This window comes from Neophocaena asiaeorientalis, unplaced genomic scaffold, assembly GCF_003031525.2.
Source record: "Neophocaena asiaeorientalis asiaeorientalis breed wild unplaced genomic scaffold, Neophocaena_asiaeorientalis_V1.1 scaffold62, whole genome shotgun sequence".
In the NCBI taxonomy this organism is placed as follows: Eukaryota; Metazoa; Chordata; class Mammalia; order Artiodactyla; family Phocoenidae; genus Neophocaena; species Neophocaena asiaeorientalis.
The window spans coordinates 7,336,696-7,364,144 of NW_020175191.1; the positions used below are offsets into that span (position 1 = coordinate 7,336,696).

A 27,449-nucleotide genomic window follows, 5' to 3' on the forward strand; every position below is an offset into this window, starting at 1 on the left:
GATATTGTCTACATTAACAGTATCGAGGCTCAGCTCAGCCACAGCTCATTTAATCATATCGCTTCTAAAAACTGGCTCAGCACCTCTGTCCTACCTTTCCAGTCAAGTTTAAACCTCTTCTCAGGACAAGGCCTTTCACTCCTGGCCCCTCTGCAGTCTTATCTGTTCCCCGGCACCTCCCACTTGCTAGTGCCCCTGGAGAAGCCATTACGAACATCTCATAATTCTTCACGTCTCCAGGCTTTTGTAAATGTTATTTCTCCTCTACCTGGCTGTTTCTTATACGGTACATCCTATATGCTTTCAAGAGTAGGCGGCTGACCATGAGCGGCTTGAAGGAGGAATAGGTTGTACTCATCTCTGTATCCCTGGGCCTCTCAAAGTGGCTGCCCTCAATGAACACCGAAGTGTCAGTTCAAAGGCAACCTTTCTAGAATCCTTCCTGCTGCCTCTAGTTTGTGCTGAGGGGTCTCCTTCTTGCTCCCAAAGCACTTTAGCACCTCTGTATTTATCCTTCAAATGCTACACTTTAAAGGTTGTTTTTCTGGGGAAAGTGATGTGACTTGTGCATCACCGCACCCCGAGTGTTAAGCCACAGTACCTGGCACATAGTAGGTGCTCGATAAATTAATTTTGAATGAAACGTCTTCTGAATCTCCAATATGGAAAGCACGGTACGAGGCACTATTACAGGGATATAAAGTTGTATCTCTGATCCTGGGGGGAAATGTTCACATGTATGTTGTACAAGGCACTGTGAAATAACTTGAGGACAATGCTATAGAAATTTAAGAGGAATATTTCTGACTTGCTTAGGGTAGAAATTTTTACACACCCTCCCTTCTACCTGGAAATGGACTCTTATCTGTTAACTATTTTCTTAATGGTCTTAGAAGTATCTTTTGTGTGTCATTTTGAAAGTAGGTGGGGCATAAATAATAAAGAAAGAAAAGAATACCCAGGTGACAGGTGTGAAGGGCCTCTGGTTGTGAGTTCAACACCATCTGAGAAGTTTGACTTGGGGTAAAGGGGTGAGTCTTTAGAGACAGCGGGTTACCCTTTAGAGACAGCGGGCTTTAGATTCTACACTGAATGAAAGCAGAGGGTGAGTCCTGGAAGCGGGTGAGTGAAAGTGGTAACCAAAATGGGTGTTTCCCAAGTCACTTTGTTAGCCTCTGGGTCCAGGTCCACCATCTGCTCCCAGGACCCCCAGGGCTGCTGGGCACCTCCTGAGAGGAAGAGAAATGGAATACTCACGAGTGCTGGAATGTAGGACCAAGAAATCATCCAAACCAGTAAACAGAATAGCCAAATTATCTCCTTTCCCACTGGGAGCATTTGGTCTAACTTCTGATTTGTGCCTAGGAATTATCTGTCCAAAGTTTCGTTACGTCAGAATATTGACATTGCATAGTTCTATAGGATAAGGATCTAGCACTTGAGTTTTGTGAATGGTGCAGGACTGTAGAACACAGCGCTTAACTGGGCCAGATATGTCTAAAACACTGAATTCTAATTCATCTATGAGCATCCCTGATCCTAGGTGGCCTTAAATAATCCAAAATGGAATTTTCCAGTATTCGACAAGGTGGGGCATGGAAAAGCATGTTTGCCGTGGGGTTTCAACATAAAGGAGTTAAGAGCTAGGAAGTGCCTCCTTGGTCAATATATAAATTAGGCCAGACTGACATCTCATTTTCCTTTTCTTCTTCTTCTTTTTTTTTATAATCAGAGAGGAAGAGGAGAATATTGAACTTGAACAAACATGTTGGCTGGTCCAAATGCACCAGGCCCTTGCTCTCTTTTAAGCTCATAATTCTCATTGCATCATTCATTTGGAAGTAATCACTGCTTTGTGAGGTCTCAGAAATGGTTTCCCTCTGCTTTTTAAAATTTAACTTTCCGCGTCTGTGTCTTTGGTACCCTCGGATGTTAGGCCACCAGAGGAAAGGAGCTATGTCTTTTTGACGTTCGAAGCTCTTCAGCATCCAGCACCGTGCCTTGCACATAGTAGGTGCATTCAATAAATGCTTGTTAAGGAATTAGTGAATGGGTCCTTAGGAGGGAAGATGAAACATTTCTCTCACGATGAGAACGAATATTTCTCAGGTTATGTCAGATATGAATCAGCTACTCAGCGTCAATTGTGCTTCTGTATACTCACCAGGTGTAGAGAAATGCTTTGGCTGAGATTGAGAAATTCATCTCCGGAGAATAATATGGTGGGCGGGGATCTGAAAGCTCCGAGCCGCGAGGAGGGGGCGGAGTCACAGAGAGTTGGAGCGTTTCTGTCCAATCAAAAGAAGACGGTAGGAGCAGGAGTGGGAGATAAGGGGGAGCGGGAGATCGCGAATCCTGCCCAGTTACACGAGCCAGCCAGAGCCGGAACAGCAGCTTCTCCGTTTAGGTGTTTCTGCCCAGGGAAAGCCGCCGATTCCGAGGCTGACTCCAGCAATGGCCTTTGCAAATCTACGGAAAGTGCTTATCAGTGATAGCCTGGACCCTTGCTGCCGGAAGATCCTGCAAGATGGAGGGCTGCAGGTGGTGGAGAAGCAGAACCTGAGCCAGGAGGAGCTGATAGCCGAGCTGCAGGTTAGGCGAGCGGGAGACAGACTAGGGCTGCGAGGCATCCTCCGCGGACACTGGCTGACCAATTCTGGCCCAGCGTGCCCCACCCTCACCCCCATCGCTGGTGTCAGTCTTGGGGTCTCCCAAGATTGGGGGCTGGGAAGGGGGGAGGGAGAAGAAGGTGGGAGGAACAAAGGGCGGCAAGCTGCAGGATGCAAACTTTCCGTTCCGTTTGCAACCGCGTGTTTCACGTTGGCATGCCTCCCGCCAGCATTGCAAAGTGCTGGCTGCTTCAGCTGGTCCTGCAGGCTGCCCGCGGGATGCCAGCGCGGCTTCCCAGGGCCGTTGCGCTCAGTGGCCCTGGCAGCCCGGCGCCGCCTCTCCCCACCTCGCGCGGGTGCTCCGGGGGAGGGGCGCCAAAGTGGCTTCCCTGCTTGGAGCTCAGGGACCGGCGATCATTCCCCAGCCAAGCCCTGGCTCGCCCAGCCAAGTCCTGCTTTCCCTGGGGGGCCCCGGCGGAGTCCCAGCCTGTTCCGTGGCTGCTGGAGAGGCTGCAGGGAAGGCAGCCCGGCTGGAGCGGCAAACGCCATACCCGCCTTTCATCTGATGCAAGACTGCTGAGAGTTTTCACCGCCCCTCTGCCGCCTGGGAGCGCTCGGAGGAAAGAGGGGCGGGCGGGGGGCGCCCGAGATCTCCGCGCCGGCCACGCGGCAGTCGCCTCGGCCGCCGCTGTCCAGGCTTAGTCTCCGCCAGTGGGCTCGGCGGGGTCAGGAATGGCCCGATCGGATGAGATTCCGATCCCAAGGTCCCCAGGAAACGTATATTTCCCAGCAGATCTTTCTCAGGAACGTTATCACCGTTTGTACAGTTTACTTCAGATCTTTCTCTAACTTGTTTGTAAATATCCTGCGAGGTTTGGTGGCCTCTTCCTGCCTTATAACATTTATTTCGTGAACTCTTCACTCCAGTTTCTGCACTTCTTACTTCTGTACTGTGCCCAGCGCCCAGGTGTCTCTACCCGACCCGTCCGGATGTATTCTCCCCTGCCCCCAAACTCCCACACCCCGCAGTGTAGCCTCCTACCAACTTCAACCAGTCTCAGCGCGGATCCACCCTTTCCAGAGTCCCTTAAATCAAACCACAGAGGTGGCTACTGTTGCTTTAGCTGTCAGGCAATCGCATGGTCTTCATAACTGCCATTGTATCTCCTGCTGCGTTTCTCTATGGAACGAACCCCTGCTGCTCTTCCCCCACCCCGTGGTACTGTATTCTGCCTCTGGCTTGTACGCAGAGAAGTTTCTGACTGGTCCCTGTCTTTTTTTTTTTTTTTTTTTTTTTTTGGCTGCGTTGGGTCTTCCTTGTTCCTTGTGGGCTTCCTCTAGTTGCGGCCAGAGGGAGCTGCTCTTCGTTGCGGTGCTCCGGCTTCTGTTGTTGTGGATCGCGGACTTCAGTAGCTGTGGCACGCGGACTCAGCAGTTGTGGTGCACGGGTTTAGTTGTCCGTGACATGTGGGATCTTCCTGGACCAGGGCTCGAACCCGTGTCCCCTGCATTGGCAGGTGGATTCTTAACCACTGCGCCACCAGGGAAGTCCCTGGTCCCTGTCTTAAAGAAGCTTGTCAGCTAGTTAGGAGCCTGGCCAACACACGGTGAGACAAGTGACCAGATGACACAGTACTTGAGTGCTAAATGAGACCATCCGGCAACCTAACCTTTGCCTGCGTTGCAAATGGAGAGAAGCGGGTGATCAGCCTGGACTCGGTGGGGGCCAAGGGCTCAGGACGTGATCCTTGGACTACCCTAGGACTGGATGGGGAAACGGCACCTCACACTTGTCACCTCCTCTTTTGTGCAGATGGTATAATGGCCTTGGCTCTGGGCCGTGGCCAGAAGGAAGTGGAGTGGTCTCTAGATTCTCACCTCCACCAGACCACCGGGTTGGAAAGAGTGGCCTGGACTTGGGCCTTCCCAGCTTTGTTACGGAAATTAAAATTCCGTACCCTGGGGGTAGGGTGGGTTGAGAGGGAGAGGTGAGTGTGGAATTGACTAGAATGGGAAGCCCTGGTCACTAGTGGAGGGTTTCCATGGTGTTGAGAGGTTGGCCGGGTGGGTGCAGGGAATCTGGGGCTGGAACTTGGAGGACGTTTTAAAGGCACTGAAAACTTCTGGCAGGAGAGGAGGGGTGTTTGTTGGCTACATTGTTGGACGGTTTGGGAGTGCCCAGTCTTCATGTCTGTCTTTGTAAAAAGCACTAGGTTCAGACTGCTGGTTAGTCTCCTTGGGCCACTGGAGGGTCCTCATACCCGCCCTTGCCTCTTGTTATTCTGCATGGAGAGGTGCCTGGGTTAGTGGCCCCTGCCCTCCCCTGTTTAAACCTTTTTAATACTGAAAGAAACTGGGGCCCAGTGCCTGAACCAGGCCTGGCCTCCGTTCCCACTCCTTGGTATTCTGGGCAGGCACAATTTATTCTCTCTCAGTCTGTGGTCAGGAAGTACAATGATCCCCCAGAACCATGCTTTTCAGACTTGAAGCGAGTCACAGCTCATTAGTGGGTGATGAAGTCCATTTAATGGGTCATGATTAGCATTTAAGAAAACAAAATAAGAAATATCAGAGAGCAATGCAGATAGTAAGGCTAAGTATTGTGTCACAAAATTTGTTTCAATTATTGTGTGTTTGTGGTGTGTGTGGTATATGAGTATAAAATCATAACTTAAACATGTGTTTCTTACTGTGGGTCTTAGTCAAAAGTTTGGAAAACACTGGCTTGGAATAATAAAGCATCTTGTTTGGAACTCAACTAAACTCTTACTTAGACTGTGTACCCTTCTTCTATCAGCAGATGTCACATCTTAAATAAGCCTAATATGCAGTAACATTTAAATCTTAGCATGTATCAGTGGCTTTTAAACTTTGACCATGGCCCACAATAGGAAATTCATTTTACATTATAACTCACTATACACACACATATGTGTACACACATACACTAAAGTTTCATGAAAGAATACCCTTACTAGATGTGTTGCGTTCTGATATTATCTTCTGTTTCATTAACTAGCAATGCTGGTCAGAATCCTCTAAACGCATGCTGGTAATGCATTTAATCTACTGAAGCACCTTTATATCTTTATTTCAGAATTTGAAGAAAGGATAAGAAGGGAATAAAGTTCGATGCAAGAGTCCATGTTTTGAAAGGCTCTTTTAAAATGCAAATTTCTAGCCTTTACACTAGGATTCGGTTTGCAAAAGTTAAATAACCATCTACTTAATCAGGATCACACATATTGTGCCAAACAGCGCCTACCTGCATTCTCTATAGCTGGGGAACATGATCTGGAGAGTTTCTCTGACTTCTCCTATGATGTAAGTCAGAAGCAGGAGTAATGCTAGAATCATCCCCAAGGCCAAGCCTGTTCTTGGGAAAGGAAGCATGTGTGAACTTGAGGAACGTGAATGGATTTCCACTGCTGAGTTTGCATAGTTTGTCCGGAACAGCTGTAAATCCAGCAGAACAGTGGCCTGTTGTTTTCCAGCTCTGAAGCAGCTGTGGGACTGGGAGTGGGGAGGAAACCCAAGTGTAAGCAAATGCCTGTTCCAGCCTGCATTCTTTTTTTTTTTTTTTTCTGTACGCGGGCCTCTCACTGTTGTGGCCTCTCCCGTTGCGGAGCACAGTCTCCGGACGCGCAGGCTCAGTGGCCATGGCTCACTGGCCCAGCCGCTCCGCGGCATGTGGGAGCCTCCTGGACCGGAGCACGAACCCGTGTCCCCTGCATCGGCAGGCGGACTCTCAACCACTGTGCCACCAGGGAAGCCCCCAGCCTGCTATATCTATACAGATAGAGCACGCACAAAGCAGAGAACAGTGGACAGCAGAGTGGGTGCAATGTTGAGATTCCCACTGCGGGAGTGCCAGAGAGGACCTTGGGGGTGCTGCAGGAGAAACTTATAATCACTGCAGACTGCAGGGAAGATGCGGGTGGATTTGCAAAGAACTGCGGTTTGCATAAGTAGAGGAGAGGAGTGGACTGCAGGGAGCCAAGTCTCTGAGGGATGACGTGGGGCCTGAGAAGGGGACCGGGCCTGGAGTGCAGGGCTTTTGAGGGATCAGCGGCAGCTAGGTTGGTTGGCACACAGGCTCTCAGTAAATGCATGCTGATTGAATGAATTCTGTTTTTTTTTTTTTTTTTTTTTTTTTTCAATTGAACCCACGCCCTCAGCAGTGGAAGTGCAGTGTCCCAACCACTGGACCACCAGGGAAGTCCCTTGAATGAATGAATTGATGATGTGTTTGAATGAACAGGAACAGGGGTAGTTGAGGGTGTAAAGGGTCTCGAAAGCCCATGAACTCTGGCCACGGGAATGCCCGGATTGTGTGGGACCAGCGTCTGCTGAATGGGAGTCTGCAAAGGCAGATTCCCGCTTGGGATGGGTGAGCTCTCCATGTACATCTGTGCTGGTCTGACTGAAGGCTCTTCAGACTTCTTGCTTCAGAGAAAGCTGGGACACACCCTTGAGGGAAAATAGAGAGAGACTGCAGGATAAATCTCCGTAAGGGAGATCCTTCCACAGAGAGAGGTTGTGCTTGTTAAAGAAAAACGCCATGCTGTTTCTGGGCTTGTCCTCGGGGTCTGCAGGAATGGGGTGGACTCCTGGGGAGTCTGCATCCTCTTCTACAGCGGGTCTGTCCTGTGGGAAGCAGATTCCCAAGGTTTGCGGAAGGGCTGGCAGCTTTGGAGCGAGCATTGAAGGAGCATTCTATTCAGAACCACAGACACAAAAGGCTTGGAGTGCCCGTGAAGGGTCCTCCATCCAGCTGTCTGCGGTCTGGCACAGCCCCCAGCCAGTGAGGATGCATGAAGCATTCATACCTCCAGAGAAGTAATTCTGCAGCCTCTCTTGAACAATCATCCCAGTGTTGAGAAGCCCTCCAGATCTAAATAGGCTGCAACGTAAGCTTCATTCCTCTTCTTCCATCCGTGGAGAGAAAAGAATTCTGTGCTCTCTCTGCATGTAACTTGTCCAAACTGGTTCCAAGGCTCTGGGCTTGCACACGGTAAACACAGTGTGGGTCCTCACCCTAGGAGCCAGATGCCCATGGCCTTTCTCTGTCTCCAGAATCCGTGTGGTGGGGAGGGAAGAGAGAAGGTTCTCGTGGGATCCAGCTGGGTGCTCCACTGGGGAAATGCAGCGTGGCTTACAGGTGTCAGATCAGATGTGGGAGGGACCCCAGGGGCCATCTGTTCCAATGCTCTTATGTTACAGAAGGAGACCAGGGTTCGGGGTGACATGACTTGGTACAGTGACCCAACTTGTCATTGCCAGCCCTAGGCCTAGAACCCCAGCCTCCTGGTTCCCAGGTTGCTGCTTGTGCAGTAACCCTTGCTGCTTGCCCACCAACCTGGGACAGCCAGCTTGGGACAGAGTGTGTGTTTGCTCACCTGCTCCATTTCCTGGGGATTCTCATCGGGTGTTTGGCAACAGTATCGTTATTCTGCAGAAGATACCACTGGATTCTGGATAAGCCTAAGGAAGATTGTCCTGGGGTCTGGCTTAGCCCAAGTATAATGGCTGTGATGAATCCAGAAAGTCTGATTTTTCACATAGGTATAGTCTTAGCCTTATATTTCCTGGTTTTCCAAGTAACTATGGACAAGTTTAATTATTTTCTGCCCTTCCCCTTACTTTGGTTTCTGTTTCAGGAAATGTTTTTCTTTTAACAATTTGTCTTTTATTCACTTCATGTATTCATCTATTGAGTACCTTCTGTGTACCAGGCATAGGGGCTTACAAAGTAGAATCCAATCCCACCTCTTCCCATCAGTAGCTCCGTGTCCAGTGGAGGAAGTAATGTCCATTGAGCGGGGCCAGATATCATGCCAGGCGTTGTACCTTCCTGTCTCATTTCTTCCTCACACACTTAAGGAGGCCGAAGCTCAGAGTCATAGCTTGTCAGGGCTGGAGCTTGGATGTGAACCCAAGCATGAGTGATAGTGGGGGCTTTCAGATGTGTGTGCATAAACATGCCTTCCTTTCCCTGAATGTATCCAAAGTCAGCCAGCCTGCAGGAACTCCTACTTTGGACAGAAGGGCTTTACGAGGTCTCAAAGACCAACTCTGTGGATCCAGGTGTTTCTTCTTCTGCCTCAGGACTGCGAAGGCCTTATTGTCCGCTCGGCCACCAAGGTGACCTCTGATGTCATCAACGCGACCAAGAAGCTGCAGGTGGTGGGCCGGGCTGGCACGGGCGTGGATAATGTGGATCTGGAGGCTGCAACAAGGAAGGGCATCCTGGTCATGAAGTAAGTCGTGGAAGTGGTGGGGTGGTGGGGTGTGTGACGACTGACCGTGAGGGGGAGGAAACACCTGTAGAGAGAGCTGGGTCCGAGTTAGAAGGGCTTCCAGGAGGCCGCCCGCTCCAGGCCAAGTCCAGACAGGGACTCAGTGCTCACAGCTTAGCGGTTCCCGGGTTTTTGACACAGAGGCTCTCCTTGTAATCTCAAAATGCTTCACAAACCTGCCCCCAGATGCTTGCACACCTGCAGCCTGGTTGGGGAATCAGAAGAATGCTGGTGGATTTGTCTCCGTCCCTGCTTCAGCCCTGCCCTTCCCCCTCGGCTGTTTCATCTGGAGCCAGGTTCTGTTGGCTCTGCTTGACTATGGGTCTCCCTTGTACAACTGCATAACCTTTGCTAGTAGACGGACTCTCCCATTCTCTCTTCCTCACTTCCCTGCACCCTTCGGGCGCCGGGAACCCAGTTTCTCTTTACTCCGGGGCCAAGAGGGAAGGGGTCCCCTTTAGAGCTGTTTTTGCAGAAACCCAGGGCAAAGGTCATGGCAGCATGCCAGCGCTAGGCAACACTCATTTCTGGCTCCCATCTGGCATGTAAGTGGTGTGGCAAGGTTAACCCCTTCCACTTCTCTGTCCTCGAGCCTTTCCTCTTCCCTCGGGAGCCTCAGCGTTCTCAAGACTTTCCCCTCCCTTCCCTCCACTTCCCTCCATAGGGTAGGGGTTAACCAACCCAATCGTCTGCCTGAGGTCAATATCCAACAGACAAAATGTTAACCAAGAACCCATCCTCCAATCTTGCCCTGGACCCAGAGGCACCAGCCCCCTGGTCCCCGCACCTCTTCCTGTATCCCATGTAGCCTGATTATTCGCTGGGCGAGTCAGGAAGCCAGGTGTTCTCATGGAAAGACAGACTCTGAGAATCCTTTTTTTATTTTTAATTTTTATTTATTTCCTTTTGAAAAGTTCTGGATTTTCAAGGGAAAGAAACTGTTTTTTTGGTCTACTTAATTTTTTTATAATTATTATTTTTTATATAGCAGGTTCTTATTAGTCATCAATTTTATATACATCAGTGTATACATGTCTGAGAATCCTTTTATCTTGATTTTTAACTTTTTAAAAATAGGATCTCTTGACCTTTTTTCACCTTATAACCTTCATTTCCAGAGAAGAAAAGACCCAGTAGAGGGAAAGGAGGGTGAACACGTGTGTTAATAAATTATTCCAAGAGCAACAAGAAAAAGCCTTTGAGAAAAGAAAAATAGTTTCATGGGTATTATCTCTATTTTCCTTTCCGTAAGATGGGTAGAGTAAACATTACCCTATGATTCAACTTGTGAGGATGATTTCTCAGTGCAAAACTTGTTGAGAAATAGGAGGAAAAGTCAAACAGGAGGAGCTAAAAATATCAGCTTTGTTACTAAAAAAAGCCAGGTTGGGCAAGTTGATAAAGGTCTGTGGGCAAGGGGCTGACCTCTGTATCTGTCACAGGTACAGCCTCAATAAGACTGATGGCATGAAACTAACACAACAGTGTAAAATCAACTATACTCCAATAAAAATTTTTAAAAAGAAGATTGATGGCATGGAACAGCAGGCATTTGTGCTTTCTGTAGGCAGGTAGATCCTAAAGTAAGAGGAGAGAGAGAAGGGCTGAGCCACACGTATCTCTCCCAATCTATTGAGATACTTCTCTGCCCCGGGAGAAATGAGTTTGGGTAGAGAGATAAGTGTGTTTCTCGAATGGAGGTCCCTCCGCAGGAAAACATAAAGCCAGGGCAAAGGGGTTTTCTTCCAGACCTGGGGTTAGGGCAGGAGTACATCACAGAACCCAGGGCAGTGGCGTGGTGTTAGGGGTTTTCACTAAGAACAGGTAAGTTCAAAATGTTGGCGAGAATGTGGAGAAAAGGGAACCCTCGTACACTGTTGGTGGGAATGTAAATTGGTGCAGCCACTGTGGAGAACAGTTGGAGGTTCCTCAAAAAACTAAAGAAAGAACTACCACATGACCCAGCAATTTCACTCCTGGGTATATATCCAAAACAACCAAAAATGCTAGTTCTAAAAGATAGGTGCATGCCAACGTTCATAGCAGCATTATGTACAATTGCCAAAATGCCAAGATATGGAAGCAATCTGAGTATCCATCGACAGATGAATGGATAAAGAAGATGTTTTATATATATAATAGAATACTACTCAGGCATGAGAAGAATGAAATTTTGCCATTTGTAGCCACATGGATGGTTTTGGAAAGCATTATGCTAAGTGAAATAAGTCAGACATAGAAAGACAAATACTGTATGTTATCACTTACATATGGAATCTAAAAAATACAGCAAACTAGTGAATATAACAAAAAAGAAACAGATTCACAGATATAGAGAACAATCTAGTGGCTACCAGTGGGGAGAGAGAATGGGGGGAGGGGCAACGTACGGGTAAGGTGTTAAGAGGTACAAACTATTAGGTATAAAATAAGCTGTAAGGATATACTTGTACAATGCAGGGAATATGGCCGATAGCTTATGATAACTATAAATGGAGTGTAACCTTTAAAAATTGTGAATCACTAGATTGTACACCTGTAACTTACATAATATTATACATCAACTATGCTTCAATTTTTTAAAAAGTAAAAAAAAAACCCATAAAACTAAACGAAACAAACAAAAAGAACGGGAAAGCTTATGGAGCGGGAGAGAGAGCACAGCGTGCACTAGTCTTTCCACTGGGACAGGAGTGGGAATCCTGGGTCTGGCTGACCGATGTCCCCCATCTTTTTCCATCTTTAGCACCCCCAGTGGGAACAGCCTCAGCGCTGCGGAGCTCACCTGTGGGATGATCATGTGCCTGGCCAGGTAAGTCCCTGACTTCTGAGCAGAGTCACTGTCTGTGGTCTGTCAGTTATTATGATTCCCTAAGCAAACTGACCCCGAGGAACTTAGAAACACTTCAGCTTGGTGACATGCAGGCTGCTAAGAACCTTCAAGGCCGTCAGTCCTCAACTGAACGTTCGTTACACTGGTTCTGGCACACCAAGTTCAGGTGGCTTCTCAGGTTGTTTGCAAACACACAGGATGTGCATGAATCTTCCTGTGTTGGGTGGTAAAATGACTGTATGAACACTGCTGTTGAAAAGGCAGTGGGTCAGTGGGAAGGGCAAGGAGCCAGTGGGAGGGCGCGAAGATGCTCTGGGTCCCTTTGCAGATCTGCAGATCCTTAAACCAAGGAACCCAGGCAGCCAGGACCCCTCACGTCACTACTCAGGCCTGAAACCTTCTGGGGCTGAGAAATGATTCCTTTCCCTTCTCAAGACCTGTTCTCCTCCCTGCTGGGAGAGGATCTGGGGGAGTTCACCTTTGTTCTAACTCTTCCCCAAGATTTCTACCTGAGATCTTAGGTATTCACTGATATTCACTGGTCAGTGAAGAGGAGAGGAGGTTGGAGAAAGGGAAGAACAGGGAGAATTGCACAGCAGAAGGGACCCAGCCCAGAAGGGGTCCCTAAGCTGGCTGTCTGGATCTCGTGGAACATCTGCAGAAGTGTTGAGGCCTGATGCCCTGGTGTCACCTGTGCTATTAAATTCAGTGTTTTGTTTTTTTTTTTTTTTTTGGTTTCTTGGGCGGGGTGAGGGAGCGATCCCAGTGCAGCTTTCTAATTCTCTCACTTTTTTTCTGGAGGTGGTGTTTCCCTTGCGAGTCAGGAATAATCTTCCTCCTATTCCAAGACCAGCTTTACTTAAAGGAGTAGGCAAAGTGGTATGACTTAGGGGAAGCGCTCTGTCGCCAGCCACTCATCATGACCTCACTCATCATCAAAACCAAGAAAGAAGCACCCTATGAGAAGGAATCACCAGTCTCTCATAACCCCTGTGTGCTGGTTTAGTCAGACCACTTTCCCAGCAGGGCAGCGGTAGAGGGTGTGGGAAGTGTGCATGGTAAAGTTGAGAGCATTGGGCAATGTGGGTGGAGAGCAGGGCTGAATGGGCCTCACGGTGGGGGACTTTGAACAGATTTTGCCTGTTCCTGAGGTGCTGGAGAAGAACAAGGGCACGGAAAGAAAGAGAAGAGAATACAGCAAATGTAGATTTCACCGTTGTGCCTGCTTTATTTTCTCTTGTAAGTCAGGCCGGCCTCTGTATAATTCTTGGGAGGTCCCTTGCCCATGTCATGGTCCTCCTCAGACTGGCCTGGTGAGGATCCTGAAATGTTGAAACCTGGGGAGGCACCACGGCCAGCTGGGTGGAGCGCCCAGAGGGAGGGTGTGAGGGTTTCCTGTGCTCTGTGGTGCTGCACGCACATCTCTGAGATGGCATCTTGCAGTCAGGTGGGCAGAGGTCGGGAGGCCAGAGCTGGGGGCTCTGTCTCACTGGGTCAGAGGCATCTCACCTGGCTGGCTTTGCTGAAGGGGGAGCACTTCCTCAAGGCAAGCCATTGTCTTAAATGACATTCCTGAAATGAGGCCCCATGGGCCAGAGCAGTGAGATGGAGCTTCTTCCATGAAGTTGTTATGTAAGCTTTGCTGAGTTTACCCATGAGTTTGTGGGACTCTGATCGTAGAACAGATTCCCATCAACCTCACCCTCAGATGGAAGTCTGTGTCCTGGTAACGTGTAGACAGGAAAGAATGCTTTTTATAAGAAGTCAGTGAAGTGGAAATACAGGAAGAGTTATCTTGGAATCTCTTCTCTTTCACACACGCAGACATGCACACACCTCTGAATTTTGTGGCCGGCAGGAACGCCTGCATTTAAATACTTAGGAGGCTAACTGGTGGGGATGTCTTCCTTGGCTTTGAATCGATTCCCCTACTTCTAGTTGAGTGATGCTGGGTGAGGTATTTAACACCCAGTGGCCACACCCCACCCCCATGCAGTTGTGAGCATTAAATGAGCTGATGTTTAAACATTGTCTCTTGTCTCTTCCTTTCTAGCTTCTGGAGAAACCTGGAGGGCCATGTCCCACATGACACATCTTGCCCTCTGACCTCTCACATTGCCCTAACTTCCTTTGTCCTCTCCAGAAAACACATAGAGACTCAGACCTCCATGTTGACCAATAGCAGGAGATAAGCTGTGGAGAGTGTGTGTGTGTGTGTGTGTGTGTGTGTGGTGGGACAGGAGGTTGTGTGGTTGTTGGAAGTGTCTGGACTACACCACCCGCCCACCCCAGTCTAGCCTAACTCTCAAGGGAGAATAAGTATTCAGCTGTCCCTTGATACAGTGGAAGATGTTGTAGGTTATGGCTCTGGATGGAATAGGAAAATCTTAAATTTCTGGAACATTTGATGTTATCAAAATCCACCAATACTCCATTTCATTATCCCTACAAACCCTGGAGGATTAGCTATTGCTTTTTACACACCCAGAGTCACTCAGGCTGATACTCCAGCCGCTGAGATGGACTCAGAACCTCCTCCCAGACACCTAGCTGGAGACAAATCCCAGGGCTCCAAGTCAGGTCTTGCCAAGGGTTTCCCCCTGCTACCCTCCCTTGACCATCCTCGGTGTTTCTGAACCTAAGCCCCCCAGACCCAGCTGGAGCTTGGTTCCCTGGGGGGATGCCCGGCAGAAATAGTGGCTGTGCAGCCCTCACATTGCGCCTCCTTCCTGGGCTGGCAGGGTCTGGGTGGGCCCGCTGACTTTGTCTGTCCTTGCAGACAGATTCCCCAGGCGACGGCCTCCATGAAGGATGGCAAATGGGAACGGAAGAAGGTGAGCAGCCGGCTTTGCCTCACCCCACCTGGCTGGGTGCCCGAGGTCCACTCTGGGTGCTGACTTCCACTTCTTCCCCTGTTTGCAGTTCATGGGAACAGAGCTGAATGGAAAGATCCTAGGAATTCTTGGCCTGGGCAGAATTGGGAGAGAGGTGGCCACCCGGATGCAATCCTTTGGGATGAAGGTAAGAGGTCACCAGACCACTTTGATGTGGGGCTTCCCATAGCAATTTTGGAGGAGGCCGCTTTGCTTGAGAGAAGCTAAAGGCTTTGCCCTAGGAGGGCCTAACCCCCACTTTAGAGCTCCTGAATGAATGGGTGGCAAAGCCAGGGAGGAGGGAACATTGGCCTGCTGATCTAGACCCTTGAATTCAACATCTGGGAATGCTTGGTGGAGGTCCTTCAGCTCTGGGGTGAGTAATTGCCTTGAGTCCCCATGGAGCTGAGAGGGGTCTTGTATCCTGCCCTTCCTTTCCTCCCCTTCTGCAAGGGCCTCCCTGTTTTGCTGCTTCTGTCTTCTGTGATAATTCAGAAAACAGGAGCAAATTTATAACCTTAAAACAGAGCAATTGTCCATCCGTCTTCTAGCTCCCCTCCATAGTCCAGAAGAGATTGAAAGGTGCTTGCCTATACGCTGTGAAATGATCGTGGAGCCCACGGTGGCCAGGAGACCTCACACATCTCTCAGAAATCATCCCTGACCCCCGCCGCCCACCAGGGCTCTCTCTCTTATCCTATGCTGGGAGCTTAGGAGTTCTTCTGGTTGAGGGAGGGTTGTCATCAGTAGCAGTGCCACCCCCAGCCCCCGGGGCCAATCCAGGAGACCTTGCCGAGGCGAGAGGCCATTCAGCCAAGAGAGGAAGCCCACAGGACTGCCCAGGTGGGCCAGAGAGGTGTAGCAGCTGGGTCGGCTGGTGGCCATCTCCATGTTTCCTGTGACTGTTGAGGGAGGGATTGTGGGTTCAAACTGCAGCCAGGAACGCTTTAGTTAAACATTAAGGAAAATGGTTTTGAAAATCAGATCATTTCAGTTCTAGAAAAATTTACATAGAGCTGCTATGGAATTGTCCCTTTTTCCCTTGCTCTTTCCTTTCTGTATGTCCCTCCCCCCTTCACTGCGTTAGTAGAGACTTTATAGATTAACCCTTAATTTTATGTCGACCTTTGGAGTTTGTAAGTTTTTGCTAAGGACTCGCAGTAAACGGACAGTGGACAAGAACCAGGTGGGCAACCCACTGTACCACAATCCACATCTTCTCTCCCCTGCCTCTACTTCCCACCCTATTAATTGAAGTCAACCAGACATCGTTTCTAAGCCTCCTCACTGGGAAGGGCGGTGACATTTTTCTGGCTCCCTGTGAGAGGTGGGTGTGGCCCAGCAGGATCCATTGATCATGGAAACAAACCAAAGCCACGTCCTTTGTGCAGGGGTGGTGAGGTGCCGTAGCCACAGGGAGCACTTTCTCCTTTTTCCTCATTGGTGAGGGATCAAGGTAAAGGTTCAGCTCATGAAAAATTCTGATCATCTAACAGCAGGGGTCAGGGTGAAGTAAAACTCGGGGCACAGGTAACCAAACAGGTGAGCGTTTCATCGATGATACAGGGACTTTGGGATGGTTGCCAGGCCCAGCAGCCATTCTGTCATGTGCACTCCCCTTCCGCAGGGTGCCACAGCACACCAGGCTCTTCCAGCTCAGGAACACTCATTGTCAAGGAATTGAGACTCGGGCAGTGACTTAAGTCAGACAAGAAGTCCCGCCTCATGTCTTGAATGATTGAAGTGATGGATAAGATAAGCTTGTCTGTTCCTTTGGCACCACTCAGCTACTTAACCGCTGCCAGGGCTGCTTCCTAGAGGCACAGAGGGAGGTAGGACCTTGAGCATCAACAGCGGAAGTGACTGACAGGGCCCAGCTCAGAGATGCCTAGAGCCTGCCTACGAGTGTTAATCTGTGTCTCTGGCATAACGCTCACCACGTGCCCACACGTTTTATTCCCAGAGTGGTTTTGAGCATGTAGGTGCCTTTTTTGGTGTGTTGCAGCATGTAGCTGCTTTGCTGGGGGTTCCTTCTGTCCAGATGTCTCTGGAGGGTTACTCTAGACCGTCTTGCTTCTGGGACATGCTCTTTAGAAACCCGGAACACACCTTGGGATATCCCCCCAACCCCAGCCCCTCAAGAGCAGCCTGGCTCTGGTCCTTTCCCACTGGCCCAAGTGGTGTCTCTTCGTGCTCAGCTACTCACTTTGACCCAGCTCCTTAACGTGTTTCCAGGTCCCAACACATTCTTAATCTCATCTCAGGCCAGCAGATCACTGACCTGCATCAAGTGAACCTCGGTTCATGTTCAAGCAGTTGTGGAAAGCAAGATTTTCTAAAGGGCAAGGAAGGGAGATTCTTGAGCAAATTGTAAAAGAGATGACTTAGCATCCAAACAGGACGCTGTCTGATTAGCGTTTACGAAACACAAGTTGTTTCAAACTAGCCTTGGTCTCTCTTTGGAAATCAGTATTAAACTGGTAATATCATGGGACTCCCTGGATGTCATACATCTTGACTATTTAAAATGATATTGTATTCATATAATAAGTCAGTGCATTCTCATAAAAACTGAAATATAGATAGAGGTCTCCTAAATGACCATACCAGTCAGAGTTTCCTCACAGGTAACGTCAGTTTGATCTGTGTCATCTCAGATTTTTTCCATGCATTTATATGGAATGCATAGAGTTCTATGCCTATAGAGGAATTCTATTTCTAGAGAGAATGGAATATTGTGCATGTCGTTAAGATAAAAACGTATGTCTTGGAATAAATAGATTTACCATATTTTAAAACTGTTGCATGGAATTCCTTTGTAGGGATAAATGGATTTTGTTTGGCTATTCCTTCAGTGATGGACATTTAGATTGTTTGCAGATGTGGACTTTAGCAAGCGTTGGTGAGGTCTTTCATGATACCCTCGGGGTGAAGATGGAGACCGTGAGCGTGGTGCTAAGGGTTTAGTAACTGGTTGAAAGAGGGATCCGACTCAGTCTGTAGGGAGATTGTACAGGATGGTGCAGGGCTCTACCTTGTCCACCATCCTCATCAACAGCCTGGATGATGTGTCATTTGTGGATGACAGGAAGCAAGGAGAAAAGTAGTTAATACTTAAAAGTGCAGAATCAGGTCCTAAAAGACATTCGAAGTCTAGAATACTTGGGCACTCTAATAGGAACTTTGTTTGGGATACATCAGTGCCCTACATATGAGCCTCCAGAGCAACTAGACTTGGGTGTAGAGGTGAATATAAAAGGCTTTTTCTAGGGGAGGAGGCCTTTGTTTGACAACAGTGCAGTGTGGTTAACAGTGAGTGATATGATTGATAGAAAAGTTTATGTGACTTTCGGCAGCATTAAAAGAAGTATGACATTCAGAGCAAGGGAGGTGACATTCTTCATGCTGTGTACTGATCAGCCCCTGTGTGAGTATTTGAGCAGTCAAAGACCCCAAGTTCTGGGAGACTGTGAAAGCTTTGGAGACAGAGGGTGATGGTGAGGGAGCTCATGTCTGTGTTTCCTAAGAAAGGGCTGAAGGCACTTGGGTCACTGAACCCATCAAGACTTGGGAGTCACAGTGGAGGCCTTCAAATAGCTAAACAGAAGTCCTAGAGAAGAGTCACGCTCTCTAAGAAGTAGATCCAGGGATGACCACTAGGTGTAAGCTGGAGGGGCAGAGCTACAGAGCTGGCCCCCAGTAGAACGAATGGTCTCAGGAGAGAGTGAGTCCCGCATCTCTGCAGATATACCTGCAAGACTGGATAACCACTTGGCCAGCATGTGAAGAGGGGGTGTGAACATAGACACAGATGCCCTGTGAGCCCTGATGTCTGTGAACATCCATCATCCCAGTGGGCTACCACTTTCTTTAAACTGTGAAATGGTCCTGGCAGTGAGTTTACTGTGTGGTCCTAGGCAACGGTGTCAAATTATTAAGGACTGGGTTTGTTACAGTAACTTGGGAGAACAACCTAATTAAAGACATAGAGTGGACCAGTAGTCATAGGGGACACTTTGAGTAGTTCTGGCTGGGCTGGCTCGGGCGAAACAGCAAAGCTTGTAAAGTTTATCTTTATCATCCTCTTCTCTCCTGGCACCTGGGGTCTTATCGTGTTCCTGATCTGTCACCAGGCTGTTTATCTCTAATTAGGCTGCTAATGGACAACTATTATCTGACCCTCTCTAAGGTATCAGGATTTAAACTATCCGAAACTACTCTTCGGGTAGTTTCATTTTGTTACAAGGAAAATTTTTTGGTGAAAAGTGTGTGCAAAAAAAAAAGTGTAACAGATGAAATCATGGTTTTCCCCGTTTTTCCAACATGCCCAGGGAAAATGTCCTCCCTAAGCAAACCGGACTGTGAAAGCGAGGAACATTCATGGCTTTCTCTTGTGTGACTGAACAGGCATCAAAACAGGTGGACAGTTTTCATTTTCACCAATACTGAAAAGTGTAGCTGATGCAGGACCTCTGTCTACCATTCTTGCTCCAAGTGACAACAGTGCCTGCTCTTCTAGGGTCATGGAACTCCTCCAGATTGGGGAAGTCTCAGCTCCTACATTATAAGCCCCAGTATTACTGAGCCTACTTGGCCTCATTTTGAGTTTATACTTCAACATAATACTTTCAGATATATGGTGGTTGGGTGAAAACTATTTCCCTGGTAAAACTGTTACTTTTATAAATGTGTAGAATAAAACCTATTAAATAGTTTAAAAAAAAAAAAAGGGCTCCCCTTCATATCACAGGAGCTGTAAGGAGAGACCTTCTTGGGCTCAGATACTGGGGGTGGACCACCCCTTTCCCTTCCTTTCTTTGTGACTGTCTGGTCACTTAAGGAAGGGGGAGCTTAGCCGGGTGGGGATCGGTGGGCGAAGAGCCCACTTATGCCAGCACAGGCCTAGAAGGAGCCTTGGTTTCCACCTTAGAGCAGCTGCTGTCTTTGCTTTGAGTCACAGGTGCAGATGTGGGTTTCAGGATAATTCTGGCAGCCTGCAGCCTGCTGGTGTTCTGAATCATTTGGGTCTTACACTCTGTAATGTTCTTTCTGCTTGAAACTTTTTCTCAATAGTGTTGCTGGATAACAGGTTATAACTCTGGAGGCTCAACGCATTCAAGCTGGCCTGTCCCCTAGAATGGGTCAACAGGCCCCAGCCAACCAGGGGCTGAGCCTTGCACTTTCTTTTCAGGGTTTTCTGTGAGGAGCAGACCAGCATCTCTTAACAGTTTCTTTGTGGCCAGGGCTGTGATAAGTCTGACGTTAGCCCAGAGGGATGGACGTTGAACCCGAGGCACCAGTTGTCACCGATTCTTTCAGGTCCTGCTAATATTGACTGAGATCTGCTGTGTTAGATACTGTGCTTACAATGACCCTCTGGGGTCAATATTATTAACCCAGTTTTACTGATAAGGAAACTGAGGCCCAGGGAGCTTATGTGATACGCTCAAGATAATAGGATGAGTAAGGGGTGGAGTCCAGCTCAGACTCTGGGCCTCCTGAGTTCCAGTCTGGTGCTTTTTGCCCCACTCCACCACCGCCGTCTTTATTCCTGTTCCCTGCTCATTAATCAGTCCCTGCCCCGTGTCCCTGTGCTCAGCCATTCGCAGGACAGGCAGCCGCCATCTCAGTCTGGTACCTGGAATTCCTACTGCCCTAGAGCGGTGACGTTCAAATATTTTCAGATACAGAATAAGGACCTGGGGTATGGGCCCAGAAAGAGAGCAGGTGGTGGGGCTCTGGGCCTTCACCTCTGCACCTTTGAATCGATCTGGTTTTATACGGAGTTTCTGTGTAAGGTTTCATCGTGTTGGGGGAGAGCACCAACGCTAAGCCCCAAGATTGGCTCTGGGGTAGAGAGGGGGCGTGACCGTTAGGCTCCCCTGTTGGAGCCCCTTTACCTTGAAGGCCTTCTTGCTCTCCTCCGGCCACGGTCAGCCAGGGGACCGGAAGCAGCAAGCTCAGCCTCCCAAGGCTGCCTTCTAGGACGGCAGCTAGGACGTCACCCTGGAGCTCCGCTTGAAAACCTAGGGTTCCTCTGCCGCCCCAACGTCAGGAGTCCCGGGACGGGGTGAGGTGGGGCATCCCTTTATGCAGCTCCCCAAGGCTCCTCTCTAGGAATAACAGATGTGTGTAACCGCGAGTGTCCTGATTTCTGCACATGAGGCCATCTGACCTATCCAGGATACGTTAGGACCCGACTCAGGATTGGTCTCCCGGGCCTGCTATCACCCTTTTTATCTCTGGCAACGTGGTCCCCTGATATAAGAACCCCAGCCCTTAGTTGAGCTCAGCTCCTGTCCGCCCTGGGTATTTTGAGTGAAAAATGAGAACAGGGTAGAATTCTTCCCCTGCAGTTGTCTGCAGGTGAACGAGGTACTGTTTCTCTGTGAAAGGAAGCTGAGTCGGGGCCTGCTGACCGCTGTGGTAGATGCTTATCCCTCCTCTTCCCCCCACCCCACGCCGTCCGCTTCCCTTTAGACCCAGGCAGCTGCAGCGGGGGCGCTGGGCCAGGCTTGGCCTGCAAGACCCTTGCTCCCGGCAGCCCCGTGCTACTTCTGGGCTCCTAGGAGCCCAGAGCCAATAGAGTTGTGTGAACCCCCTCCATCGGGCTTGGCTGTGTGACCTCCGTTGGTGTCCCTACCCTCTTCCCACTCCACATGAGGAAAAGTACATCTGGCTTAGAAATGAACGGGGCCGTTGTTCCAACCAGCCTCAGAGCCCACGGACAAAGAAGACTTGTGAGGACAAGGGCAGGATCCTCTCCCCTCCCCTGGGCGTTTCATTCTCCCCAAGAGAAACGAGGAGGTTACATCTGGGGGAATGGCCACGTGGGGCTGAGGCGGTCCCGAGCTCACAATCCGGTAGGGCATCTTAGAGGCAGCCTCTTTCTCCTAAACCTCTGCTGGAGGTCGGAGTGGGACCCACCCGGTGTTTGTTGTCCCACAAGGCTGATGATGAAAAACATGATCCAGAAGTGACACCTTGTTCATAACCGTTTTCAGTTTCTTCTCTAGGAGTGCCGACTTGATATAGCAATCTTCTGTGCCATTATTTTCTAAAATAACTTGTATATTTCCCTAATTTCAAAAGAAATTCATGATCAGTGGGGGAAAGTTAAACGAGCGTAGGAAAGCATAAAAGAGAAAAATTAATCCTACCACCTAGAGATGACCACTGTTGAAGTTCTTTCTGTTTGTTTTTGTTTAATCCTGGGCCAACTCTGAACATTTTCTCAGGGCTAAGGGAGCTTTCTTTTCATGGAATGTTGAATTGTTGGAAGTCAGAGCAGGGGTGACTTTGAAATCATCCACCTGCTTCTTTACGTAGAGTTGAGGACCCAGGTCTGGAGGCACTGACTTGCACCTTGACACGCAGTCGACAGTGACTGAGGCAGGACTCAGGTCCAGCTCCTGGTTCACTGGTTCAGAGGCCGTATCCTGGGTCCTGCCAGCCTGCCCAGCTCAGTTGGCGGGCAGGCATTAGGAGTGCAGGCCCTGGAGTCAGAATACTTGTGTCCCAGCTCTACCACTTGCTACTCTTAGGACCTTGGCTAAATCATTTAACCTCCACCTTCGTTTCCTCATATGTAAAACAGGGAAATAATAGTACCTAAGGAGGTTTGAGACACATAGTGAATGCTAAAGATGTTTGCCATTATCCGCTATGAGTCTGTGTCCTTTCTTCCTTCTCCTGAGCTTTGTCTTCTCCACCTTCCCCTCTTCCCATCAATATGTGACGACCTTTAGCTGATTTCATAGGGTTGATGAAGTTTACACCCCCGAGTTTCTTGTCTGTCCCCATCTCCCAGGCGTCAAACTTCCCTCCTTCTCTGCAGCCTCAGGGCGGTCCCTCTGCTTTGGGGGCCCACCCCCTCCCCAGCCAGCCCAGACCAGGCTTCTTTCTGGGTCCTCCCCACCCACGGTGCCTTTATGTCTCACTTTCCCTCTCTTGATGTCCTTCTCCATCCCAGTCAAACCTGCCTTGTTGAAAGGATTTGTCGTTAGTCATTTATACCTCTCTGCGCGATTAGTCACCAAGTTATGCCTTCCAAAATGAGATGCACTTTAAGTCTTGTTAAAAGAAACTTCAGGAGAGGGGACCGTACTCTCCCCGCTGGTGTCAGCACTGGTGTTTCACCGTCTTCCCCAGTGGCGAGTCCCGTCTCCTTGGTAACCCGCTCAGCACCACCACTGTCCTCCTCCCTCATCTCTTCCTCGCTCTGTTGAAGTGGGCGGTGCACCTGCCTCTGTCTTCTGGCCTGTGGGGCCTCCGGCTGCAGCCAGCTTCTCCCGCATTTCCCTCGTGCCCTCCGACCGCGTCACGGCTTCCCGCAGGATCGTCCTGCCTCACGTGGGCTCCCCACTTTCCAAGGGTGTCTGAGCTCCACTGGTCCAACCAGCTGTTCCTGCACCCGTTCGTGGTTCAGAGCTTGGAGGTGGGCGAACCTGCCTTTGAACTCTGGCGCCGCCCCCTCCAGTGTGTAAGCTCCACTCCCTTCAGCTCTAATGAAGGAAGAAGAATAGTGCCAACCCGGTTGTATTGTCGTGAGAGGTAGACAGGTGTTGGGGAAGGCTTAACTGTGGTGCGGGGCATAGGGTCAGTGCTCCATAGGTGGCTGCCGTGACTAGTAATACCAGTGCTAATAATGAACAGTGACACCTACTCTCCCTCTCTGACTTCCCCAGACCATAGGGTATGACCCCATCATTTCGCCAGAGGTCTCGGCCTCCTTCGGTGTGCAGCAGGTGCCCTTGGAGGAGATCTGGCCTCTCTGTGACTTTATCTCTGTACACACACCTCTCCTGCCTTCCACCACAGGTAGGTGTGCCCCTACCTTGTGCGTTGGCCACAGAAGCCACAGACCAGATAAGGGTGGGCCCTCAATCTGGCCTTTCCACCTATGCTGGGGACCAGCTGTGGCGGTGGCCCATTCAGATCCTGTGAGCGTGGAGCACGGTGATATTTTGTTACATGGCCTTGCATCAGACCGAGGAGGGGTGAGTTAGGTAGAAATGCACAGGGTCTGGGTGGGCTGGGTCAACATGTAGGACCAGTGACCCCATGAGTACTTCCTGGGACCACTGCCGGCAGCACTAATATCTTGGGGATATTTGGGATGTTTCTAAACTGAGTCTGGTCCAAATCCATGACAAGGACTCCTGCCCCAGAGCATCTGAGAAGGGAGCAGCGAGACCAGAAAGACCGTGGTCCCCCAGAAAGGAGGTGTGTGGCGAAGAGCTGGTGGGAGGGAGAGAGGGCCTTTGGAGCCGGTGCGGTGGCCATGGAGCCGGTGCGGTGGCCAGTGCAGTGGGGAGAGCACGGGGATCCCCACACCAGTGCCGCAGGAAAGCTCCTCCCTCCGTTCCAGGCCTGCTGAACGACAGCACCTTTGCCCAGTGCAAGAAGGGGGTGCGTGTGGTGAACTGTGCTCGCGGAGGGATTGTGGACGAAGGCGCCCTGCTCCGGGCCCTGCAGTCGGGTCAGTGTGCTGGAGCCGCGCTGGACGTTTTCACAGAGGTGAGTCCCTGCTCAGTGTTGGTGGGGACGGGAGACCAGAGCAGAGGGACTTGGGCTGCAAGCCTAGCTGTGCAAAGACCTTGAGCTTCCTGTCTCTAGCGGGAGAAATTGTGTCGCCAAAAGTAACACGTCTGTGGTTTGAGGAGCCCAGTGCAGAGCCTGGTACAGAGGCAGCCGAGCTGTCTTCTGCAAAACTCAGAGTTTATATAGGATGCATTCCTGGGCTTGGGCTCCTGGACGGCTACCCTGTTGATAAGTTCAGAGGAAGACAGAGCAGCAGATCAGTTCTGAGGCGGAGGATTTGGGTCAGGCAGAGAGGGGTTTAAGGTATTGATACAGATCTCTGGTGAAATGAATCCCACTGCCAAGAAGACATTCCACCCAGTGTATGTTGGCTTTCCTTTCCCTTCCTCTCTTCCCACAGAGGGAAGGAAGCCGAGGATACTGGTTAGACATGTTCCCCTGGTCCCAGAGGCTGCTGTCCCTAGGTCTCTGTGCAGGAGCAGAGATATAGCATCTGCTCACCCACTGCCCCCATCCTGCCCTCACACCCGATAGCATTTCCACTCGAATCCTGTCCACCTCTCTTAAAAATCCCACCTCGGCATCGGAGATCGAGGAAAAAGCACGGGCTTTGGATTAGGCAGCGGGGGTTTGCTCGTTACCAGCTTTGTGGCCTTGGCAAGACCCTGGCCCTCTGACCCCCTGTAGCACTCAGTGTCTGTTCCCTGCCCAGGGCACAGCATGCGTTGGGTTTGTGGTCCTGGGCATCTCTCTCAGCTACATCGTCAGCTCCTTGAAGGCAAGGGTGTGCCTGACCCTTGTTTATATTGCCGTCTCCCTAACACAGCACCTTCCTCCTGCTCTCTTTGGCCTCCCCATGGCACTTACTACTCTGCGGCCGGCACTCACGGACCTATGTGGCCAAATCCCGTGGGAGCCGATAGAGTCCTGGGGAGAATGCAGAAGAGAGGAGGCCTAAATAACATGTCCAAGGCCCCTATATTGTGCCCGGTGAGCAGAAGGGGTGGCAGGGGCACTGGAGGGTGGGGTAAGGGTGGCCAGGTGGGCCGCCTGTCCTGGTGAGAGCCAGGATGCAACACCCGTGTGGAATGCCCTCAAAGAGCCTGCCTCTGTGCTAAGAGCTGACAGTAAGTGCTGAGGGGTGGACTGGACTTGGGGCAGGGGCTAGAGGGAAAAAACCAATATCAGCTATACCAGCTACCACTGGTTGAGAACCTCCTTTATTACTGCATAATCTCCATAATAGTGTTAGGAGATAGGTAGTAGTAACCCATTTTATAGATAGGGAAACTGAGGCTCAGAGAGATGGAGCTTTTGCCCAAAAGCACATAGGTAGTAAGTGGTGGAGCTGAGATTGGAATCCGGTCTACAGCTCTGTCTACTCTGCTGTGATGGAACATTCATGAGGAAGACGGTTATTATTGAGTCCAGTGACCACCCAGACAAAACGGAAGTAGGAGGCAGCATCACCCCTGCCCTCTTCCCCTCCAACTCCCTGGGGCCGTCTGAAGCAGCCCACCCAGAGGTGTCTCTTTCTGGGCAGGAGCCACCCCGGGACCGGGCCTTGGTGGACCACGAGAACGTCATCAGCTGCCCCCACCTGGGCGCCAGCACCAAGGAGGCCCAGAGCCGCTGCGGGAAAGAAATTGCCATCCAGTTCGTGGACATGGTGAAGGGGAAATCTCTGGCGGGAGTAGTAAGTATGCCATGTGGGGCTGGGCCCGGAGGTCAGAGGGAGGAGTCGCAGAAGGGCGTGTTGTCGCTGGGACCAGATTCAGCCCAGGGAGCCGAAGATAAGGGACTGTACTTGAGCCAGTGCTCTGGGTGGGGTGGCAGGAGCTGCCCCCGCTTAGCCTTGAGAGCTGAGGCCCGGCAGCAAGGAGCCAGCTTAGCTTGTTTATATTGTAGGCTCACTGCTGAGATTGTGTTTTTCCCCAGTGCCCTGCCTCTGGAGAAAGGCTCCTTTGTTCTCCACAGGCCTTGGGAGTGAAGGAGTGTGGCTGGCATGATGGTGGAATGCCCGAGGTAGGGGCAGGTGGGGGACGGCCTGTGGAGAAAGCCCCGAGAGGGCGTTCTCACCTCGTGACCCCGAGCGCTCGCCTTTCAGCCCATCTCTCTTAGGACCCTGAGCAGGGATGCCCTGCCCAGAAGCCTGCATCCATCTTCCCCATAGGAAGCCTCCAAGCCAACTGGCCCCCTTTCTTTCCCCAAGTCGTGGTTTCTTGACTGTGCTCACAGTGGGCCCTTCCGGGTACGTGTTCCTTGACTTATACTTCAAGTCCTGTCTCATTCACTCAGTCTTCAGATGGTCCCTAAACTCCAGTGGGTACCAGATACCGTCAGAGCCCTTTGGGGATATGGAGGTGAATAAGGAAGGCATAGCTGTCCATCAAGGGGTTTGCGCGGCCTTTCTAGCTCCATCCCAACCCTTTTGCAGTGAGTCACATTCTCTCCTATTATTGACATTTCATGAGTTTATATCTTAGTTCTTAATTAAATTCTAAGTTCTCAGAGGACAAACAACAAAAAAGAAAACACCACCAAAACCAAAAGGATGTAAGCTTCTCTGCAGTTCGTGTGGCTCTGCCTGGAGCATTTAACCAATAATGAATGAGAGTTGGGGCGCGGCTTGGGGGTGGTCCCTGACCCTCCTGGCTGACCCTCAACACAGGCATTTTTGCCTCTGAGGACCGAACTGCGGCAGGAGACACACAGGATGCTTTGTTCAACCCCGCCAGCCCTGGTTTAAGAGCCCAGGCCACTGTGGCCTCTACACCCTGAGAAAGTAAAGGAGCCTACTGCTGTCCCATAGGAGGGCTCCTCGGGGGCAGCCATCGCAGGTGCGACGGGCAGGCTGGGACAGCCTGGCAGTGGCCACAGCTCGGTGGTCAACAAAGACACGTACCCATCCATGTCTGCACCTTCTCTCTGTGTTGTGTCTGTGGGCTTCTCAAGACAGGGCACTCTTTCTCACTCCCTTTGCATGCCGTGGGCTTCTAAGCAGTTCATTCCTCCCCCCGTGAGGCTGGAGGGGACCCAGGCGAGGTTTGGGCCACCGTGACCATTGCCACCCAGTCTGGGCTGGGCTTGGCTTTTCTTTTTTCTGTCCACTCACAAGGCAGGGTACAGCCCTCAGCGGTGCAGCCCTTATGAGTTATTCAGGGAGTGGTGGCGTTCCAGGCCTTTTCATGACGGGGACTCAACACCAGCTCCATCAAATGGGCCCACAAAATATCCCCTTCTTACATAAGAGGTCACATCTCCCAGTCAAATTGTTAAACTTAGGCAAATT

At 50.3% G+C, this 27,449-nt stretch overlaps 1 protein-coding gene across 1 annotated transcript in view; it reads left to right on the forward strand.

Annotated features, from left to right (window-relative positions):
• Positions 1 to 2,314: 2,314 nt before the first annotated feature.
• Positions 2,315 to 27,449, forward strand: part of PHGDH (phosphoglycerate dehydrogenase) — a 29,900-nt gene continuing 4,765 nt past the window's right edge. The window contains exons 1-8 of the mRNA XM_024764851.1: positions 2,315 to 2,592; positions 8,718 to 8,869; positions 11,655 to 11,720; positions 14,521 to 14,575; positions 14,664 to 14,762; positions 23,302 to 23,434; positions 23,985 to 24,133; positions 25,701 to 25,853. Coding sequence (XP_024620619.1) covers positions 2,455 to 2,592; positions 8,718 to 8,869; positions 11,655 to 11,720; positions 14,521 to 14,575; positions 14,664 to 14,762; positions 23,302 to 23,434; positions 23,985 to 24,133; positions 25,701 to 25,853 — 945 coding nt within the window. The 5' untranslated portion in view covers positions 2,315 to 2,454. The remainder of the gene's footprint in view (positions 2,593 to 8,717; positions 8,870 to 11,654; positions 11,721 to 14,520; positions 14,576 to 14,663; positions 14,763 to 23,301; positions 23,435 to 23,984; positions 24,134 to 25,700; positions 25,854 to 27,449) is intronic.